The sequence below is a fragment of the Lagenorhynchus albirostris genome, chromosome 20 (assembly GCF_949774975.1).
Source record: "Lagenorhynchus albirostris chromosome 20, mLagAlb1.1, whole genome shotgun sequence".
In the NCBI taxonomy this organism is placed as follows: domain Eukaryota; kingdom Metazoa; phylum Chordata; class Mammalia; order Artiodactyla; family Delphinidae; genus Lagenorhynchus; species Lagenorhynchus albirostris.
The window spans coordinates 39,619,176-39,640,738 of NC_083114.1; the positions used below are offsets into that span (position 1 = coordinate 39,619,176).

General features: G+C 53.9%; 2 protein-coding genes across 8 annotated transcripts in view; both read left to right on the forward strand.

The window, feature by feature from the left end:
• CASC3 (CASC3 exon junction complex subunit) overlaps positions 1-6,142 on the forward strand; it is a 24,104-nt gene extending 17,962 nt beyond the window's left edge. Inside the window, exons 12-15 of one of the 2 annotated variants that reach the window (XR_009537728.1) lie at positions 492-614; positions 799-862; positions 1,335-1,460; positions 5,652-6,142. Coding sequence is in view for 1 of the 2 variants with exons in the window: in XM_060135393.1 (XP_059991376.1) it covers positions 492-614; positions 799-822 (147 nt within the window). In the remaining variant the exon portion in view is untranslated. Of the gene's footprint in view, positions 1-491; positions 615-798; positions 863-1,334; positions 3,053-5,651 lie in introns of those variants that run through there. The other variant, XM_060135393.1, reaches the window with a different exon arrangement.
• Positions 5,909-19,871, forward strand: RAPGEFL1 (Rap guanine nucleotide exchange factor like 1). 6 transcript variants are annotated; one of them, XM_060135386.1, is made up of 17 exons: positions 5,909-5,929; positions 6,229-7,129; positions 9,909-9,987; positions 10,916-11,051; positions 11,253-11,350; positions 13,398-13,513; positions 13,752-13,919; positions 14,685-14,782; positions 14,877-14,999; positions 15,544-15,722; positions 15,796-15,886; positions 16,453-16,503; positions 16,847-16,934; positions 17,143-17,207; positions 17,564-17,642; positions 17,896-18,016; positions 19,614-19,871. In XM_060135386.1, the coding sequence occupies exons 2-17, from the start codon at positions 6,610-6,612 to the stop codon at positions 19,846-19,848; spliced, it is 2,247 nt and encodes a 748-aa protein (XP_059991369.1). In that variant the 5' UTR covers positions 5,909-5,929; positions 6,229-6,609; the 3' UTR covers positions 19,849-19,871. The 6 variants fall into 6 exon arrangements, with proteins under 6 accessions (XP_059991369.1, XP_059991372.1, XP_059991370.1 ...); XM_060135389.1 differs by having other exon boundaries at positions 5,910-5,929; positions 17,896-18,012; XM_060135387.1 differs by having other exon boundaries at positions 5,911-5,929; positions 13,401-13,513.
• Positions 19,872-21,563: the final 1,692 nt, after the last annotated feature.

Sequence of the window (21,563 nt, forward strand, 5' to 3'; positions counted from 1 at the left end):
GACGCCTCTTGGTGGTCAGGAGCTAGAAATGCAGCTTATGTGATGCCCATCATCTGTTTATTCTCTTCCGTTTCTTTAATGGTGTTTCATTCAAGTATTTTAGTATGTCTTAGGTGCGCATGTCTGCTGTTTATTCAACTGCATAATGAAGTTGTATTCTACTTACCAGCCCTACCCCTCCCTGTACTGTTTAACTCCCAGAAGGTTGACACCATGTGGTATCTGGAGTGTCACCACTGAGCTCAGTTTCTTCCATTTGTCAGCTGATGGTAGGAATTAGAGAAAGCTGGGTAGTACTTTGAAGAAGTAAGAACCCTATTAGGACATATTAAGGCAGAAATGAATAATTATTTTAAAGGGGGGCAGCTTAGAGATTTAAAAAATTATAAATTCCTCAATGCTCTTATTTTTGTGCCTGAATAATGTTTCCTGTTTATCATAGTTTGGATGAATTAATTCCTTTTTCTTCTCCTTGCTTATTGGGGTCCCAGGCCCCATCACAGGTATATGGAGGAGTGACCTACTATAACCCCGCCCAGCAGCAGGTGCAGCCAAAGCCCTCCCCACCCCGGAGGACTCCCCAGCCAGTCACCATCAAGCCCCCACCACCTGAGGTATGAGAGCTCCTAGGGAAGCAGCTCTAAACAAGGGATGTTTAGGGCACATCCGACCTCAGTGGGCTTTCCTTTTCTTCAGATTTCTTTCCTTTTCTGGGTGTGTTTCTATGGAAAATGGTCTTTTCTTTTTTTTTTTTTTTTAATAATAATGACCTGATAACAAATTCCAACTTTATTTCAGGTTGTAAGCAGGGGTTCCAGTTAATATGAATTTCTGAATATTTTAAATCTAACATCGTATAAAAGTAAGTGTACAACTTAATATGACTCAAAACATTCTTAGAACTAATGCTTATGCTTACTTGCTGAACAGTCACCTAATTAGTGCTCCAAGTTGTAATCATGGGATATCTCAGGGAGAGGCTTAGAGGAGTCCCAGAATTTGCCAGTTTCTTTGTTTTATGAATGCACTGAGCAGGGTTGAGTAAAAACCACTGTTAATTTGGTAGCATTTTATTTGGGAAGCTGGAAGGAAAAAATGCAGGAGGGCATTCCTTATTAAGGAAAGGGGAAATCTAAATTTGAGGTGTTACAGCAGAGCTAATTCTAAAGGTCATGGAGGAGAAAGACCATGGGGGTTTTATTGTTTTGTTTTGTTTTAGGGATATTACTTTAATATACATTATTTAGAAATGTGGCTTTTTGGAAATAGCTTATAAATACCCAAAAGGTCCACTAACACTTTGGTGGTTCTTCCCTTTTTCTCACCCCTGTCAGGACAGCAGAGGTGAGAACCCAGGATAGAAAACAACTGGCTGTTTACTACCAGGAGGGCTTCGAAGATATAGGATGGCTCCTACCAGCAAGCAGCTGAATGGGGGGAACCCCTGCCTTCCTCTGAGGGTAGGCTCTGTTGGAGAAAGGGAGAAGCAAGTGGACTTCCTCCCGTTTTCAGTCTTTCTTTGACTTGGCTGTGCTCAGAGGAGCAGAGATCCAGACAGCCCAGGCTTCTGAGTCTACATCTAGGAGCCCACATCTTTTGCTCTTCTTCACTTTCTCCTGGGAAATTCAAGCATCTGCTGCTCCCAGGGAAGCTCCATCCTGTTTTGTTTTCTAAGATGTTCGTTTTTAAAGCCTGGCTTGCTATTCTTAAATTAATATTCCTTTAACACACACACACACACCCCCGCCCCCTTCTCTCTCTCTGCCTTTAAATGAAACAAGTTCATTCTCTGGTTTGCTAGCTTCTCTGGGTTCCCTTTTGGCTCTTCCCTGCATCCCAGATAATTGAGACCTTACCAGCCAGTCTTCCCCCACCAAGTCTACAAAGAGCTGGCCTTTCATTTTTGGTTGGCCTTTGTTATTGTATACTTGGACTCTCTTAACTCTTCTAACTCTATGGAAACACAGCTGTCTGCACAGAGTGTCCCGTTATGGAGAAGATCTCAAAGTGTGTGGTAGGAGTCCTTCTTCTTGACTTCGGTTTTTAGAATTCTGGGCCTTCATCAGTCTCTACTCTGGTAGACTTCACTTCTCTACTAAGGGCAAAGTCTCAACAGTGGAGAGAGATGGCAAACTAGATGCTTTAGTGAGAAAGGGAGGGTGGAGTGAGACCCTTTGCACCTTAGGGGTGTGTATTCACACAGTCCTCAGGGCTCAGTCTTTGAGGTAAGTGGAATTAGAGGGCTCTGCTTTTCTTTACATCCTTTCTACCACACCCCTTCCAGTTGCTCTGGACCAATGCATCTCTCTAGAGGCAGATATTACCCAGCCAGCGGTCTTCCCTGTCCTTTGCAATTGCTCTTCTCCGTGTCTTTCCTGCTACAAGTGTTTTAGATGTTACTACCTTGTTTTCCCTAAGTTTTATTACTCCTGTCCTTGCAGACAGAGGGTACCACACCTGGGCCTAAAGCCTAAGGACGCCAGTCACTTTTCAGGGCAAGGGCTCCTCCCTCCTTTCCTTCTTATCTATGGCGCTGAACCACTCCCCTGCTGCCTCTTTGGAAGAGATTCCTGTTATTGCAGCACTTGTGACTGCCAGGGGTAACTTGGCCATTGTCCCTGTCCTTCTACAGAACCTGAGGGAGAAGGTGGCAGCTGTGTCTCTCCCCAAGTAATGTCACTAATTCTGTTCCTTCTCTTCAGCAGCTGGCTTAACCACTCTGAGTCACAGGGGTGGGAGGGGAAAGAGGCACTCAAGCTGTAACCCCCAAGGAGGAAACAACTAAGAGATTGTTCCAGGGGTGGCTGATGGTTGTGCCTTTTGTAGGCTGTTCCCTTTGCCTTAAACCTGAAGATGTCTCCTCAAGCCAGTGGGCCACATGCCCAGATTCCCAGACCTTAAGACACTGTGACAGTTGTCTCTGTTGGTCCACTGTGTTTTGTTGCAAGAGTTTCTCCATGTGTATTGTTCTTGTTTGTTACTGTTTTAAAGGGTGCACATATGTGATTGGCATTGTGACTTGGAGAAAATAAAATTTAGACATGTAAACTTGGCTCCTTTGCCAGTGTTTTGCATGGGTCTTGATTTGGGAGGGAGGGAAGGGGACCCCCTGATTCCCTAGAGTCGCAGTCCCAGCTTGAGCCAACTCAGAATTGTGAAATGGAAGCCCAGAGAGGTGAAGACCCCCCACTATGAGGCCACAAATGACTGTACTCCCTATTAATTTTCTTAACCCCATTGCCACATAGACACCAGGATATGCAGTCTCTTAGATTGGAAGTGCAAGGGACAGAAAATCTAGTGAGATGTTGCTTACCTACATGAACAGCTAGTTACCCTCATGCCTTCCTTTGTGCTTGGCAAGTAAGTTTCCCAGGGTGATGCCCCACATATCAATACAACTGTACCAGGTCTTGGATGAGGGGAAGGTGCAAATAGCTAGCTGTCCTCTTGAAGAGGAAAATTTGCGCTGGCACTGAAGTATCAAGGACCACAGTGTAGAGAGAGGCTCCTATCAGTACAAGTAAAGAAGAGGGGCAATTGAAAGACCAGCTCTGGCTCACACTCCCAGTTACCTAGGCCACTTGGTAGCTAGCTTTGAGTTGACTGTTTCCTCCTGCAGATCCTCCAGATCCTGGGTGGTATGGAAGTTTACTACAAAGGCTATCCCTGATGTGGGGAAGCAGTTGAATTCAGTGTGGAGCTGGCAGCATCTGTCCTTGGGTCCCACAAGTCTTTGTACACTGGGGGCATGGGCATCATGGTGCGTCTTAAAATGACAGTTGGGACTCCCTCCTGTACCCTTTGGTGCTGCTGCCACAGCCAGAGAACCATTGACTCTTCTGACCCTCAGCCCTAATTCCTCTTTGACTCATGTCAGTTTACTTACCTTCTCCTCTGCAGAGTGATGGGTAACTATGGGCCTGATCTCTTGGGGTCATCCAAAGGATGCCAGCCAGCCTTGGGGGTGCGTTGCTGGCAGGAGGAATGAGCATGATATTTCCCCCTCACCCCTGCCTCTTGATTCTCCAGTCCTGCAGTTAGATCCCATTGCTCTCTCTGTTGCCCTGGTAACCAGCTCAGCAAGAAGAAACTCAAGCTCAGCAAAGCCCCCAGGTTCTCTGCCCTCCCGGCCTGCCTCTCAGTGGGCAGAAAGAAGGCGAGAGTGTTAAGGGGCAGACGGATCAGCCTTAGGTAGCCCTGCCCTATCCCCTTCCAGAAGTCCATGGGCTGGGCTCTCACAGTTTTTTGCCTCCGTCTCCTCACAGGTATTAATCATACCACCCTCTCTCCCTCTATTTCTTCATGGAGTGTAGATGCCCTGCCAACAATCCTCCCCACAAGGTCGGCGCACAGGCCTTATGGGAGACTCAGAAGAGCCAAGGACCTAGAATCCCCAAGTTGTCTCCCAGCATCTGCAGCCCACTTAGGTTGGGTTGTCCCTCTAGGGCAGTGATTTTCAACCCTCGCTATATGAATCACTTGGGGATCTTTTAAAAAATACCATAAACCTTGGCCCTACCTCAGAGATCTGATTTAATTGATTTGAGGTGTGGCCTGGGGAACAGTATTTTTGAAAAGTTCCCTGGATTACAGTGTGCAATTGGTGTGAGAACCACTGCTGTTATAGGACCATAACTCGATGCTGGCTTTCTCTGATTCAAGGTCTTGAACTTAGTCTATGCCTGACATCCTTGAGTAGTTGGAGTGTGCTGAGGTCCTGTTTCCCCACACTCCGGTTTCCAGAAGTCTCTTTGACCCTTTTATTTGCAGCCCCTACACCCTCCACACTGCCCAATTCTTCCCCCTTCCTAGCCGACAATCCCAGATCCTGCCCAGAGAGGACGTTACCAAGGCAACCAGTTTAATCTGGTAACTGTGGCATGTGCTGGGAGTGGAGCCCTCCCCTCTTCTTACTTGGTTCATAAAATGCCTGGGGAGCTCCAAGCCACTCCAGCCAGTTTCCCTTCTTAACCCCAGGGATATTAGGGTATCCAATAAAGTGGGTCCAGGAAACTGATACTTTGATATTTATTCTAGCTTCTTAACCAAAATTGTGCTCTTTTTTTTTTACTGTTCCTTTTTGCAAATCCACAAACAGATGGGTGTACAAAGCTTTATTTCTGTGAACACATGCTCTTGTACACGTAGGACCAGATAAGCACACACAGTGACACATGTGTAATACACACCCTATTCAGTTCTACCACCACTCCCAGCCTTTAGCATTCCTGTCCCTGCCTGGTCCGTGCACGGTAAACAGAGGTGGGGCATTGTCCAAGGAGCCTCGACCCGTCTGTTGCCTGGTGCTACTCTCCCACCTTGTTACCTTAACCTTGATGTGCTTACACTGCGCGTGTCTCTATACACCCCTCCTCCTGGGACAGTGTACCCTTAGGGACAGGATGATCTGGGCATAGGATCAGGATTAAGGATTATTTGGAGTGCAAATTCGGTACCACTTTGCCCACTCCATGGTTATGTCACCTCTGGAGGGGCTCTCTATGCCTGATGGTGTTGGTTGGCAGTTCTAGAGCTTGTCACCCATCTCCAGGGTTCTGCTTCCTCCTGCTGCCAGTAGGCTCAGGTGCCCTTGTGCCCCTGGTCTCCTCCTCCACCTGCCTACTGTCTCTTCTCTTCACCCTAATTAGACCTGCCACAACCTGCTGCTCCCTACCTGGCTCCTACCTGCCTGCCAGTACCTGCCTCCCACAGGCCAGGCCCTCACCACCTATGGTGCCCTACCAGAAAGGGCAGATGGGTACCGCCCCCAGTTCCAATGCCAATGCACCGGAGGCCTTCCCATCCCTTCTTACAGAAGCAAGATAAAGACCACATATTCCAGTGAGTATGGCAACAGAGCACACAACCGAGATCGAGAGTGATGGACACCCAATCAGCAATTTTTGTAGGCCTCACCTGAATACAGGTAGGTGAGTCAAGGTTCAGCCTGGTTCTTTGCAATGATACCAAGAGTCCTCGTAAGCCTCGAGCCAGGAACCCCCTCTCCATTGGTAAATTACTCCCTCACCCTTGTCCTTAATGTCTGCGTCTGCTCTGAACCCAATGCCGGTCAGCCCTTACTGTTTCCCTCGCGGTCAGCCCCAAGTTGAAGCCTGGCGCGGCCCAGGGGGCGGGTCCATTTAGGGGAGGGGAGGGGACTGGGCGGGGACTGGAGGAGGGGGCGCGGTCTCAGTTCTGCCACCTTCCTCCGGGCCGGGAGCGCAGCCGCCACCGCCGCCGCCGCCGCCGCCGCTGCGTCCTCTCAGCCTTGCGCTCCGCCCGCTGGCTCTGCCGCCGCAGCCCGGCCCAGGAGCGCAGAGCCTTGGGCACCGGCCCCGCAGCCTAACCACCCTTCGGGCCGCGTGCGCTGCAGCCGGCATGGGGGGCCACTAAGAGCGGGCACTCCTTCCCTCTGGCACCTCCCCCGGTCCCTGGCCACTGGACTCCGGCCGGCGCACCTCGGGCACCTCTGGCCCCCAGTCCGGCGCCTGGCACGGCCCTCCGCTGTGACCCTCCAGATCTGAGCACCGTGTCCCCACCCCCCCCCGCCTGTGCCTGGGACACCTGGGTCCCCCGGCGGCCCCGAGCAAAGGGGCGGGGGGGAGCATGAAGCCGCTGGAGAAATTTCTGAAGAAGCAGACGTCGCAGCTGGCGGGGCGAACGGTGGCGGGAGGTCCCGGCGGGGGTCCGGGGAGCTGCGGCGGGCCTGGAGGGGGTGGGGGACCTGGCGGGGGCGGCGGTCTAGCCGGGGGACCGCGGCCGCTGCAGCGGCGTCAGAGCGTGTCTCGTCTGCTGCTCCCAGCTTTCCTCCGGGAGCCCCTCGCCGAGCCGGGTCTGGAGCCGCCCCCAGAGGAGGACGGTGGAGAGCCGGCGGGGGTCGCGGAGGATCTCGGCAGCGGGGGGCCCTGCTGGCTGCAGCTGGAGGAGGTGCCGGGGCCCGGGCCTCTCGGGGGAGGGGGTCCCCTGCGCTCCCCTTCCTCATACTCCTCAGACGAGCTGTCCCCGGGCGAGCCTCTGACTTCCCCACCCTGGGCCCCCCTGGGCGCCCCCGAGCGGCCGGAGCATCTTCTGAACCGGGTTCTGGAGCGGCTGGCCGGAGGGGCCACCAAGGACAGCGCCGCCTCAGGTAAGGGGTGGCTGGCTCATCCATCCCGGAGTAGGGGGTTGCCACCTGGTTCCTCTTCCTTTGCCCTTGGACGGTGGGTGGGGGTTGCCCTATGCCGAGCCTCGGCGTGGGGGCGGGGGAGGGTTGAGTGGTCAGCTGGGGGCCTATGGGAGGAACAGACCTTTCTGCAGCAGAGAAGTGGCAGTGCCACCTTCCTCCCTGTAGCAGCCTCACCGATGGCTGCAGAAGAAGCTGAACCCCTTTCTCTCCTTAAGCCACCCTTCCTCTCACCTGGACGTTTCATCTAGACCCTCATGGGTCCCTGATGCTGACTACCTCCTTCTGTGGCCCAAAATTAAGGCCTGACACACTAAGATGGAAGCTGCCCAGACCAGTCAGTGCAGCCCCCTAGAGGTGGCCAAGCCCCACAAGACCTTCCAGGAGTCCCCGATTCCGTTTAGAAGACCCAGAGCAGAGGGCTGGCCCACTCAGTGGGGCAGTGCCAGACAGGCACGCGGCCCAAGCTGCCTTTTGGGCTCCGGCAAAGGGATGCATTGTCCTTAGCACTTGGGGGGAGGGAGGTATTCTAGTTGGGGGCTGACTCAGAAGATATTTGTTGGGGGAGAGGCAGCTGGGCAGACATCAGGGCCCTGCAGCATCCCGGGGGGTCTGAACCTCTCCGACTCCCACCCTTCCGGTGGCAGGCCTCAGCACATGGCCTCTTTAAAAAATAACCGCACCCTGAGAGGCTTATTCCCTGAATGATGATGCTATTTTGCCACTCCCCACCAGCACCCGTACTAAGGGGATTCTGAGGAAACTGAGGCCTCAGATTGCTGGTTAGTGGCTGAGGTAGAAGACCGGAGGGTCTTTAGGGCTAAGCTCTCGGCATTTCACCAAGCCCAGCGGGGTCTGAGGATTGGGAGCCCTGGTTGAGGGCCTAAAGATGGGGTTTCATGCTTTGCTCCCAGACCTTTGCAGGGAGTCCTAACCCAGGTGTGTGGAATGGGGCTCCACTCCCCTAGATTTTTCTCAACACCCAGGTACTCTCCTTGGCTCAGGTTGTAGTTGCCCTGGGGAGCTGACACCTTTTGGATTTAATTAGAAAAATATCAGACACACACAGCTCTCTTAACCATAACTTCCCGCCTACACCACACACCCTATGTCTCTATGACACATTCCCTGGGGAGGCTGTACATTGGACCAGAGCCTGCCTTGGAAGAGACAGACGCCAAACTGTAGCCCCCATAGCAGCATCTCCCCCACTCTGCCCCCATGTTCCTCTTCCTTTGCTCTGTTTAGCTCTCCTGTGAGATAAAGAGTAGAGGAAAGATTTTGGGCATCCCTATTCCTCATCCCCATACCTGGAGCTGAGGGTCAGGGCTGGGGGGCTCAGACTCACTTTAAAAACTTGGCAGAGAGGAAAAGGGAGAAACTGTCTTTCCCCTTCCGCAGGGGCAGGGGCCTGGTGCCACAGGCGCTGCTCAGTCTTCCCTGGGGAAGGACTCTTGAACTGACTGTCACCGTATTATCTGGACTGGCAGGCTGGATCCCCAGAGTAACTGCTTTGGGGAACCCCAAACCAGTCCCAGAGTGAATGAGAATCAGCGTAACCTGCCACTCTGATATTCTCCAATATAACCAATGTTCTTAAGCCATCTCGGTTCCCTCCCAGGGCGTGTGGGAGGAGGGGACTTACAGAAGGTACCCCAAACTAACCAAAGGCTCTCAAACGTCTAAGCAGCCCCACCTGCCCACTGTACTCTGACGCTCTGCTGGCCTCAGGAGTCTGGGTTCTTACTCCAGCTCCAGGCAAGTCCCTCCCACAGCTCTGGGCCTCAGTTTCTCATTTGTGAAATGAAGTAGTTGAAGTAGAGGATCTGGTGTTGATTCTCCGCTCCACCTTCATGGCTGGAATTGGAGGCCAGGGGACGGTGACCCGGGGGCCATCAGAAGCCTTGGTTTTGCCCTGGGGCAGTACCTGGGGACCTGGCCCTAACCTGTCCTGGTGAGGACACCTGGCTCCCTCCCCAAACCCTGCCTGTCTGTGTGTGCCAGGCTGCCCTGCCCCACCCCAGGTCTGGCTGCAAGTCAGGGCGACCTTGTACCTGGCTGACGGGCTGAGCCAGGCCCAGATGGGGGTGTGGAGGGAGAAAGGGTGGTGTGAGGAACCACTCCCCTCCACCCTTCCATCATTAACTCTTTCATCCCTGGGCGTCCGGAGGACACAGGCTTTCTATTTAAAGGCTTTGGGATCAAAGAGATGGCAGTCGCTCCCTCTCCCTTTGAATGGGGCTGGTTCTCACCTGCCTAGTTGGAACTCAAATTTGTTAGGTAGGGAGTGAAGAAGGGCGGAGGGACACACACACACACACACACACACACACACACACACACACGTTGACCCTAACCTCTGTGCTTAAAAGTTCTCTTTGTCTAGAGACACTTCTGGGGGCTACCTCTTCCTCTTTTTTTCAGGCAGATCTCAAGCTTGGTGTATTAACTGACCAGCTTCCCACACACATTGGAGAGAAGTGGGCGTGGCCATGCAAGCGCGCCCCCTCCTTCTCTCCAGCCGCCTCTGCAGCTGCCAACCCCACCCCCGCAGCGGCTGCCCAGAACCTTCACATGTGTGTGTGTGCGCGTGTGTGTGTGCAGAGCGTGACTGGGCAGGTGGCTGGGGCTCCAGCCTGGCCAAAGAGAATTTGCCCTCGGAGGCAAGAGAGGGGGTGGTGAGTGTCAAATTGGGTCCTGGAAGTGCCCTCCCGACATCAGTGGTGACAATTGCTCTCTACAGATATCCTGCTGGATGACATCGTCCTCACGCATTCTCTCTTCCTTCCCACGGAGAAGTTTCTGCAGGAGCTACACCAGTAATATCCTTTTGGGGAGCTTGCAAAAGGGGAGGTCAGGAGGGAGCCACCCCCCCTCACCCCACATGTGATGTGAGGGTCTAAGCTCTTCCCTAGAAAACACACCTGGGTTTCAATTCCAGGTTTTTCACTCACCAGCTGTGTGACCTTGGGCAGCTCACCTAACCTCCTGGGGCCTCAGTTTCCTCTTCTGTAAAACGGGGGTAAATAGCACCTGCCCTGCCTCTCTATGGGGCTGCTGTGGAGACCATTCTGACAGCAGATGTGGGAGTGCTCTGGAGACTGCAGAGCCCTGTATAGATGTAAGGGGTTATTACTCTATTAAGAGTGCCTCTCTCCCCACTGAATTATTGCTCTGAACATCTGGTTGCCCAGTGAGTTATTACAGGGTCTGATGTAAACATCAGGTCGTGGCTGTGCTTCAGCGGGGTCTACTAGAGACAAGCCACTGGCTGGGCTATTCACAGGGCCTCTCACCAGGTTATTCTAGGACCTAATTATAAACGTCAGGCCAGTGAGTAGAATATCATAGGCTCTCTTAGAAACACCAGGCCTTACACTGAAGTCTTGTCAGGCTTGTGGTTAGCACCATTGGCCTTTATCAGCCTGCTGTAAGCTCCAGGCTGTGGGCTGATCAGGGGTTGGGTGGGTCCAGGCAGAGTAGCTTCTAGTGAATTTTCTCAGGTGAAATTCAAACAGGCAGGGGCAGGAGCTGGATGTGGTCTAGTGGGTGTCATCCCTACCTACTCTGGCAAAAACCTGGGCTGGGGCATGAGGTGGTCTTGGTTCCAAGGGCCCCTGGAGCCCCTTTCTCCATGGCCCCAAACCTAGAGAATTTTTAGGGGTAGCCTTGCCTCCCATTGCCTCCCATACCCCTTCCCGGTGTCCTCAGGTCTGCCTGCCCAGGACTTTTTCTTAACTTAGGGGTCAGCTTTGTTTGGGCAGGAGGCATGGAGGGCCCCGAGGGGCTTGGCCGGAAGCAGGCCTGTCTAGCCATGCTCCTTCATTTCTTGGACACCTACCAAGGGCTGCTGCAGGAGGAAGAGGGGGCTGGCCGCATCATCAAGGTGGGCCTGGGATGAGAAGGTGGGTGAGCAGGCTGTTTGCTCTGGAAGGGGACCCCTTTGAAGGAACCATACTTCTCAAGCTGGGTACCTGGAAGGAAATGATGCCAGTGAGCCTTAGCATGTACGGTTCTTCTGTGCTCGCAGGCATGGAGACCCTGCCCCGCCCTTGCAGAGGGTGATGCTCTCTTCTCATCTCTGCAGGATCTGTACCTCCTGATTATGAAGGATGAGTCCCTTTACCAGGACCTGCGAGAGGACACACTGAGGCTGCACCAGCTTGTGGAAACAGTGGAGCTAAAGTGAGGGGAATAGGCTGGGGGAGGGGACAGGAAAGAAATCCCCCTTGTTCCTCTATTACAGGGCTGGGTGCCTGTGGCCTTTGGGCTCCAAGATGCTTTTATTTTCATTCCCTTTCTCTTACTGGAGAGTAGCACAAAGCACTGTCTCCAGTCATTTTTGGGGTCCATTCTCCCATCCATTTATTTGTCAGTCCAATGGTATACTGATAAATATTGAACGATCAGCACTTCAGGAAAAAGAGCCCTGGTTTATAGCTTTTGCTGATTCCCATGGTGTAAATTCTCTCACTGTGGTTGATTCCAAGCTACCAATATGACATTACTGAATGTGAAGTTGGGAAGAGATGTGCAGTAGCAGGCCATTAGGTACTATCTTCACCATATAAATCCAACAGACGTAACTTAACCTGAAGAGCATAGATAAGAGTAAAAGGTAGTGAAACAATCAGGAAACTACTTTTTGGGTAATAATTTGGCTGTAAGTTTATAAAACATATATATATATGTTTATATATAATTATATGTTTTATATATATGTAAGTTTACATATATATGTATAATTAATTTTTGAATGGCTATGTTTAAAAACCAGTTGGCAGAACTCCCCAAAATTTAACAATCTGCTTTCATGAACCAATGTGAGCTGGCTTCAGGACACTACCGCATCCATCCCTCCATCTTTTCAGCCCTTTCAGTTTCTCCCTGCTCCATCCCACCATCATAACCCTCATTTAGGCGTCATTATCTCTCACCTGGATTGTCGCCACAGCCTCCCATCCAGGGCTTCAGCTTATGGTTTTGTGTCTTTCTTATGCTGACCCCAGAGAGATCTTTCAAACTTGACAACATTGTGCTTCTGTTCCAAGAATATCCACGGCCCCCCATTGCCTACAAGATAAAGTTGCAACATCCGAGACTCTCTCTTTCTGCCTCTGGTCATTCTTCCTATCTCATCTCCCACATCCCCCTTCACCCGTGACACTCCCTATACACCCCACCATTCCACGAACACCTTTGTGTTCCCAACTTCCTGCTGTCACTTATGTGGTTCACCCCAGCGTGCCCTCCTCCCACTCCCTTCTCTTCCTGTTGTCCTTCAAGGTCCAGGTCAAATGCCATCCTCCCAGTGAAGGCATCTTTTAGTAGTAGCTGTCCCTCCCCCATACCAACGTAACTCTTCTCATACCTTTATTATATCACCTAACACCTCCTGCCTCGTGTTAGATGTAGCTGTATGCATGTCTCCCTCCCTCCCAGACTGTGAAGTTCTTTTTTTTTTTTTAGTTTATTTTATTTTTGGCTGCGTTGGGTCTTCGTTGCTGCGTGCGGGCTTTCTCTAGTTGCAGTGAGCGGGGGCTGCTCTTCATTGCGGTGCGCGGGCCTCTCATTGCAGTGGCTTCTCTTGTTGCGGAGCGTAAGCTCTAGGCGCGCGGGCTTCAGTAGTTGTGGCACACGGGCTCAGTAGTTGTGGCTCGTAGGCTCTAGAGCGCAGCCTCAGTAGTTGTGGAGCACAGGCTTAGCTGCTCTGCGGCATGTGAGATCTTCCCGGACCAGGGCTTGAACCGTGTCCCCTGCACTGGCAGGCGGATTCTTAACCACTGCACCACTGGGCAAGTCCCCCAGACTGTGAAGTTCTTGTTGGCAAAATTCAGCAGACAGCTGATGACCTACACCTACCATGTGCCAGGCAGTGTGCTAGACCTGTAGGATGAAAATAAAATTCAGTCAGCTCTCAATCTTGTAAAAGAGATAAGACATGAACATAAACAAATATTAGCCCAATGTCCTACAGCTATTAAGACAAAATGGTGACCTCTCCTGGTGGGTGGGATGGATAGAGAAGAATTCACGGAAGAGGTGGCATTTGATTTGGGTCATTCAGACAGTTGTCCCCTGCTGGCCATTGTCCTCTCTTCTTACCCCCTTCACCACTCTCTGAACCTGATGCCGGGGCATCCTTGACCAGTTCTGATATCCCTGATTGATGTTGCCTGCCTTGCATGCAGTATGCCTGGCAGGACTTCCTGATGCCCAGCTGTGTCCACAGCAGGATCCCGGACGAGAGCCAGCTGCCCAGCAAGCAGGTGAAGCCACTCTTCCGCCACTTCCGTCGGATAGACTCCTGTCTGCAGACCCGCGTGGCCTTCCGGGGTTCCGATGAGAGTGAGTGCGGACCGTAGGAGGGGCAGCGATTCCTTAGTGGCTCCGGGGGCTCCGGATCTCGGGCACCCTCTGTGGAGTCTCCCTGTTTCATAGAACCAGTCCTTTTCACAGCATATTTTTCAGAGGCCAACCAATTTCAGGTTGGGGTGGGGTGGGGAACAGAGGTGCCCAGGGGGGAACTGTGCTGATGCTGCCGTTCTGCCCACTGGTGAAAAACCACCTCCCGGTCTCTATCCAGTCTTCTGCCGGGTCTATATGCCTGACCATTCCTACGTGACCATACGCAGCCGCCTCTCAGCATCTGTGCAGGACATTCTGGGCTCTGTGACGGAGAAATTGCAGTACTCAGAGGAGCCTGCGGGGCGTGAGGATTCCCTCATCCTGGTAGCTGTGGCCTCCTCAGGAGGTGAGGGTCAGAAGGAGCTGGGCTGGGGAGCGGGGGGGGGGGGCGCGGGGGGGGCGCGGGGGGGGCGTGGGGGGGCACAAGAAAAGAAACTCACAAGCCCAGTGCCTTGGGGCAGGAGTAAAGACTGAATTCTAGGCCCTGGCTGCTACTCCAAGTGCGGTCCTGGGACCAGACACATGAGCATCACCTGGGAGCTTGCTAAAAATGCAGTATCTCAGACCCCACTCCAGACCTGCAGAATCAGAATGTGCGTTTTAACAAGATCCCCGGGTGATTCTTGTGCACGTTAAAGTTGGGGAGCAGTGGTCCAGGACACTTGCATGCTGCGCTGGGTGCTTTGCCTCTTACATTGGAATCTTGTCCTTTAACTTCCACGAGCATCTAAGGATGCTACGTTTTTGAGGCCAAAGGCACAGGTGGGCCTCCAATCCCGGTAGGAAGGCAAAAACCCTGCAGTGTAGTCATAGCCTTATTTTCCTCTAATTCAGAAAAAAAAATTCCTGCTTTCCCAGTGTCACAGGGATGATAGACTAAGAGAAGAGCTATAAAGAAGGTTGGGAGCCAAAAGGAGGTTATAAATGCAAGAGAACTCATTTTTTGAAAAATGTCAGATAAATATGGCATAAACTGGTGATGATATGAGTCCTGTTAGTCTAGAACATGTCTGGGCGGGATTAGGAGTTTCTGGAGGGGACGGCGGTGGTGGCTGGGGTGTGTGAGGGTACAGGGGCCGGGGCTGAGGCAGGGCAGCTCGTTCTCCTGCAGAGAAGGTCCTTCTCCAGCCGACCGAAGACTGTGTCTTCACCACGCTGGGCATCAACAGTCACCTGTTTGCCTGTACCCGAGACAGCTATGAGGCCCTGGTAAGAACTTCACAAGCCTGGGCTGACAGGGAAGGCTGAGAGGGACCGGGAGCAGAAATTCAGAAGCCCAGCCCATGTCCCTGCCTGCCACCAGGTGCCCCTCCCCGAGGAGATCCAGGTCTCCCCTGGAGACACAGAGATCCACCGAGGGGAGCCTGAGGACGTCGCCAACCACCTTACTGCCTTCCACTGGGAGCTGTTCCGCTGTGTGCACGAGGTGGGGATTGAGGCTGGAGCTGGGCTGGGGGCCTGGAGGGAGGCAGCGTCTGGGCTGAAAGTTCTGGTTAGGAGCTCCCTGGCAGCGTGCCCTGGGGCAGTGTGCCGCCAGAACCTCTCTCTCTAAGCCTTTGTTCCCTTTATCTTAAAAAAAAAAAAAAAGCAAAGAGAGAGGAAACACCTCGCCTTACCCGCCCCCCTCCCTGGGTGGTTCAGGATGCAATTGCTGCTTACACAGAACCTGACCCACGGTTAGAATTCGTAAAATATTCACTATTAAAGAAAATAAGGCAAGGACAATAATGTCAATCAGACGGTTCAAGCGCCTGGCACCAGGTAAGTGTTCAGTAGATGGTAGAGCATTATTAATGTTGGTTGTCTTTTCTCCCCCCTCTCTGTTGCATCCTGTCCTGTCCCGGTTTTCTTCTATTTTCCACCCCTCCCGCCCCCGTCCTCCTGCCTTACCCTGCTCACCGCCTCGCACTGACCTCTTCCCACCCGCACTCCCCACGCCCTGGCGGCCCCTCCTGCCACCGCGGGTGCAGCTGGAGTTCGTGGACTACGTGTTCCACGGGGAGCGCGGCCGCCGGGAAACGGCCAACCTGGAGCTGCTGCTGCAGCGCTGCAGCGAGGTCACGCACTGGGTGGCCACAGAGGTGCTGCTCTGCGAGGCCCCGGGCAAGCGCGCGCAGCTGCTCAAGAAGTTCATCAAGATCGCGGCCATGTGAGTGCGGCGGCCGCGGAGGGGGAGGCCATGGCCAGCCGCCCCCCGCTGACCCCGCCTCCCGCCCCCGCAGCTGCAAGCAGAACCAGGACCTGCTGTCCTTCTTCGCCGTGGTCATGGGGCTGGACAACGCCGCGGTCAGCCGCCTGAGGCTCACCTGGGAGGTGATGAGACCTCTTTCCTTTCCTCTCCTCCCACCTGTGCTGGCCCACCTCGGGGGTCTTGGCCTCCACCCTCAGCCTAGACATCTCGGGCTCACCCCAAAGCGGCCTCCCGGGACCGCTGCTCGCCTCTGGGGAGCTTTTGTGCCGATTGGAAGGAGGCGCCCTCTTCTGGCAAATACAGCCCCGGGGCACACAGCAGGGCTGAGGGACCCGGTCCCAGGGCAGATTAGTAGAGGCGGATTCCCCTGGGGGTGGGGTGGGAGGGGGCAGTCCCGGCCAGATCGCAGCCTTAGCTCTTGGCTTTCAGACAGCACCCAGTGAGGCCTTGTACATGGCACGTGCATCTGCAGAGGCCTCCATTTCCCCAGAATAACTCGTTCCTCTGGGCCGCTTCAAGCTCCCCAGACCTAGCCCAGGGCTGGTTCTACTTCCCCGCCGGCCAGCTTCCCAGCCCCCTGGGAGACACTCAGACCCTTTCCCCCTCTAACACCTGGGGATTAGTCAGGAGATCCCGTGAAACCCAAGGAGCTCCAGACTCTGACATCTCTTCTTCCTTCAAACTGCAGAAGCTGCCAGGGAAATTCAAGAACTTGTTCCGCAAATTTGAGAACCTGACAGTGAGTGGGTTTGGCTCTATTATCTGGCCCTGGACTGGCACCCCAGAGAATGTCTGTGCCCATAAACCTTTTACCTCAAGCTTCCCTTTCAAGGTTTTTAGTGCCTGGGTCCCCCCACCCCTGCCCGCCCTTGCCCACCACGCTGGGAGGGAAGATGGGAGGATTGCTGCTTCGTTATCCCTGGAGGAGAGGGGAGAGCAGTTGAGCCCCAAGCAAGACACCCAAACACACCCCTATCTGACTGAAGATATTTCTAGGGCAGGGGCTGAGGGAGGGAGTGGGGGATGACTTTGGGGTACACTGGGCCTGTCTGTCCCTTTATCCCTCTTCTGTGGAATGCTAGGACCCCTGCAGGAACCACAAAAGCTACCGAGAAGTGATCTCCAAGATGAAACCCCCTGTGATTCCTTTCGTGCCTCTGATCCTCAAAGGTGAGAGTCACTTCCAAGCTACATTCTTCTCTCCACGCTCTCCATGCCCCATTCTGACCCTCCGTCCCCTCTGAACTCAGCTCTGTGTGTTCAGCTCTCTCTGAACCCACCTAGAGAGGAGTTCCCCCCAGATTGAGTGCGGTCGGGGGGAGGGGAAGGGCCCTTTGGACCTCCTCTCTTACCCATTTGCTTCTCTCCCCATCCCTAGACCTGACTTTCCTGCACGAGGGGAGTAAGACCCTTGTAGATGGTTTGGTGAACATTGAGAAGCTGGTGAGTGGCACTGCCAACCTCACTCCCATTGAGTGGGGGAGGGCTGGCATCCTCGTCCTCTCCTAGCATCCCCCCTAAAGGTGCCAGCCTTCCTCATGGCACCCAGCTTGCCTGACAGACTCCTGTCTTCCTGGAGGTGTCACTGTGACAACCTGCCCACGGGTGGCAAAACTGACAGGCAGCTCAGGGTGGGGGGGCAACTCTGCCTCCCCCTCCCCTGGCACCCTATTGCACCCCTTCTTTGGTCCTTTAGAGACCCTCCAGAGCTGGGGACTGGAGGGAGTTAAACCAAGAGAGTTGGAGATTGGAGGAGGGAGAGCATTAGAAGGGGGGGCATCTTTCTGTGCCCTTTTCAGGACTCATTCCTTGTCATCTCCCAGCATTCAGTGGCTGAAAAAGTGAGGACCGTCCGCAAATACCGGAGCCGGCCCCTTTGTGAGTAACCCACAGCGTTTTGAGAGCGTTGCAGATAGAGCTTTGACTGAGCAGGGGGGGTTCCTGGGAGAGGTCCCCAGTTAAATGTTTATTTCCTAAAATGTGTCATTTCTCCATTCTCTCCTTGGCCTGCCTGGGGGGCCCTCCTGCCCAACATCTGTCCCAATCCACACCCTTCTCCTCTGGCTGGTATGTGTGTAGGGGAAGAAGGGTGGCCAGCACCCTGACTACCTCCCTGTCTTCACACCCCCAGGCCTTGATATGGAGGCCTCCCCACATCACCTGCAGACCAAGGCCTACGTGCGCCAGTTCCAGGTCATCGACAACCAGAACCTCCTTTTCGAGCTCTCCTACAAGCTGGAGGCCAATAGTCAGTGAGAACGGAGCTTCTGGCTGGCCCTTCACCAGGGTCCTTGGGCGCCTGGCACTCAAGCACTTTGCACGACGTCCCAACCCACGTCTGACCTCTGTCCCCGGGAGCAGGAAAGAGTTGGGTGGACTTAGCCCTGGACTCACAAGGCTGTTTGTCCTGCTGAAGTCCTCTCCGCCTTGCTCCTTCAAGCCCAAACCACACTCTGCTGGTGCCTGCCCTCCCAGGGAACGTGGGCAGAGAGCTCCTTCCCCAGCCCCTCTCATAGAGGTCTATTCCGGAGGTGCAGTTCCCAGCCTCCTCTTCCCAAGCAGGCAGGAAAGCTGCCCCCTTCCCATCTCGCAGAGCGGAGTTACGGGAGGGATTGGCGTCCTTCCTCTCCACCGCCTGCCAGGCTTCTCCACGGTCACGCTGGGACCCCTAGATGGACCCCCGAATATTATATTTACCTTGTGTCCGTGTGGGTGTGTGCGTGCGTGGGTGTGTGGGTGTGTGCGCCCCCTTTGAAGGAGCAGGAGTGCGTCTGGTAGTTGAGGGAGGGTGTTGTGTGTGCCGGGGAGGGGGTCCTTCTGTTTGGTGCTACCCTTGTCTACTCTGCCGCTGGGACGGTGTGGGGAGCTTTCGCCGCCCCACCACTCCCTGCCCAGCTCCTCTGATGCCCTGTATGTCCAGGCCTGTGGGTGAAGCTGCTCGGGAGGGCAAGGAGAAGCAGCAGACGGGAGGGTTACCCATCAGCCCTTAGGATTTCCCCCCTCAGGCCTCCCAAAGGTCCCTGGGTGGGCTCCCATGAGAGGGTGAAAGATGCTCAGGGAAACACTGGCCTAAGCTGCCTATTGGACCCTCCGTCTGCATTGCAGTGGGGTGAGGTGTGGCAGGGCCGGGTTGGGGTGCCCGCTGTCCATACTCATGCTGTTCGGGTGTCTCACTGCTAAGCAGGGAGTTGTCACCTCCCTTCTGGCTCTTCTGTGGGATACCAACACATGGTCTCATCCTCCTCCCTGTCTTGACTCCCCCTTGGTCCTTCCCATCAGAGCTGGGGTGGGGTGGACCCCTGTACCTGGGGCAGGCAGCCCCCCGAGGTGGGGAACGAAACGGCAGAGACTGGAAAGGCAAAACTGGGCTCTGGCGATGCCTTTATTACCTGTCTGTCTCCCCTCTGTCTCCCATCACGGGCCTCCAGGGCTGAGGGGTGCAGGGCTCCCGGCAGCTACGGTGTGAGGTTTCCTGGTGCAGCCTCACCCTCCTTTCTGGCACCACCTCTTTCCCTTCCGAAGAGGCAGCAGCCAAAGCAGCTGCCGTTCCTATTCTGAGAGTGTATATATTTTTTACCAAAAGCTCGGGAATTGTAAATTTATTTTTTAAAACTCAAAGAGGGAAAGAGCCTTGTATCATATGTAAACAGTGTATCATAGGTTATGTTGTACAGTCCCTTTTATACAGTGGTCTGTCTTGCTCCTGCCCCCCCCCAAAAATGTCTATAGACTCCCCACCCCCAGCACATTCACAGGCGCTGTGTCCCACCCCCTCCATCCCTCACAGACAGGGACCTCTGTCTATCTACTCCTCCCTGCTACTGCTGCTGTGCCCTTCTCTCCCTGCAGCCGCCCTTCCTCCCGACCCCTCTTAGCAGCCTTGTCACTCCAGCTCTCATCATCCTCCCCAAACCCTGGGGCCCACTGGTCCAGTCTCTGCTGCTGCCCGCCCCTAGCCTTGACACCTGCCCTGCTGCCGCCCAGGGGCCTCCGGACGCCTTCCTGTGCCCCACAGCTTTTCCAGAGTGAAACGTGTGTACTGTACAGGCTCGGTTGTCATTGCAGAAACCTCCCGGTGGAGTAAAAGCTGATAAAATTCTGAATCAACCCGTCTGCTGTTCTCCATTCTGTTTCTTTGAGCCTGGGGAAGGAAAGGCCGAGGGAGGGGAGAGGGAATCACCTCTTGGGGCTCTGGGCTACCTCAACCAGGCTGTTCTGGAGTGACTTTGAAAATGTGGGTGAGAGGAAAAGGCGCTAACCTTGGGAGAAATGCCACCTAGTGCCTGGGACTTGCAAGAGTGAATGTTTTCGTTCTTCCACGTTCCAGGTGCCATGGATATGTGATCGCGTTTAATTCTAACACTGTGAGGTGGAAGCTAGAAGCTGGGCAGTCCCAGCATAATGTCCAAGTTACAGGGCGAGCGAGGGGGCCGAACGGGGCCCCTAACCCAGATGTGTCCGCTATAGACAGCATGCACGTTCTCTAGCCCAGGGGTCCCCAACCCCCAGGCGGCGGACCGGTAGTGGTCCGTGGCGTGTTAGGAACCGGGCCGCACAGCAGGAGGTGAGCGGCGGGTGAGCGAGCGAAGCTTCATCTGCCTCTCCCCATTGCTCGCATTACCGCCTAAACCATCCCCCCCGCCATCCGTGGAAAAATTGTCTTCCACGAAACCGGTCCCGGGTGCCAAATAGGTTGGGGACCGCTGCTCTAGCCGCTACCCAGACAGCATGCACTCTGCACACAACCAGTACCTACCAGTTATACTATGCGGAGAATCTAGAGCCTCGTGTTAGGCTCTAATGAGAGCCTGAGCTCCAGGAGACATCATATACTCAAACAGCTACACGTGAGCCCTTGACCTTCCCTCATCCTGCATCAGTTATTCCCTCAGTCTTCTGCATCTCAGAAAATGGTCCTCTCGGGCTTCCCTGGTGGCGCAGTGATTGAGAGTCCACCTGCCGATGAGGGGGACGCGGGTTCGTTCCCCGGTCCGGGAGGATCCCTCATTCCGCGGAGCGGCTGGGCCCATGGGCCATGGCCGCTGAGCCTGCGCGTCCGGAGCCTGTGCTCTGCAACGGGAGACGCCACAACAGTGAGAGGCCCGCGTACCAAAAAAAAAAAAAAAAGTCCTCTTATCCACCCAAGTTTTCCAGGCGAGAATCTAAGACTCACCCTCGATGCCTCTTTGCCTCATCCCTCACTCATCTCATCGGCCCGGCCCGGCGGTTACAACTCCAGAACACAACCTGATCAGTCCACTTCTCTACGATTTCTCTATTACCACCCAGTCCAGACGCTTTCACGTCTTCCCTGGACGACTGCACTAGCCTCCTACCTGGGCTCTCGGCTTCCTCTCTCCAACCTGCTCTTAACCCCACCAGTTGGGTCTCCACACTGCAGCCAGGGTGCTCTTTTACAAACCTGAATCGGATAATGTATGGCTAAACTTAAAGAGCAGCGATACCAGGTGTCAGTGAGAATGCGGAGCGACTGGCACTTCTGTACATTGCTGGCGGGAGTCTAAATTGGTACAACCAGTTTGGAAAACTGTTCGGTCGTATCTACTAAAACTAAATGTACACCGTACCTGTGACCTAGCATTTCCATTCCTAGGTGTATATTCATGATAAAGAAGTTAGAAAAAACCCAAGTATCCTTCAACAGGTGAATGGACAAATCAATTGTAGTATATTCTTATAATGGAATATTACATAGCAATAAAAGGAACAAATGACTACTACCTGCGTAAATGAATCTCATAGACATAATATTGAGTAAGCAAACCAGACATATAAACT

Excerpts from the sequence above, each read along its gene's own strand:
- RAPGEFL1 (XM_060135386.1), top strand. The coding sequence starts at position 6,610 with ATGAAGCCGCTGGAGAAATTTCTGAAGAAGCAGACGTCGCAGCTGGCG. Across the intron at positions 15,887-16,452 it reads GCCTGAGGCTCACCTGGGAG|AAGCTGCCAGGGAAATTCAA; the intron begins GTGATGAGACCT and ends TTCAAACTGCAG. Across the intron at positions 17,208-17,563 it reads TGGTGAACATTGAGAAGCTG|GACTCATTCCTTGTCATCTC; the intron begins GTGAGTGGCACT and ends TGCCCTTTTCAG.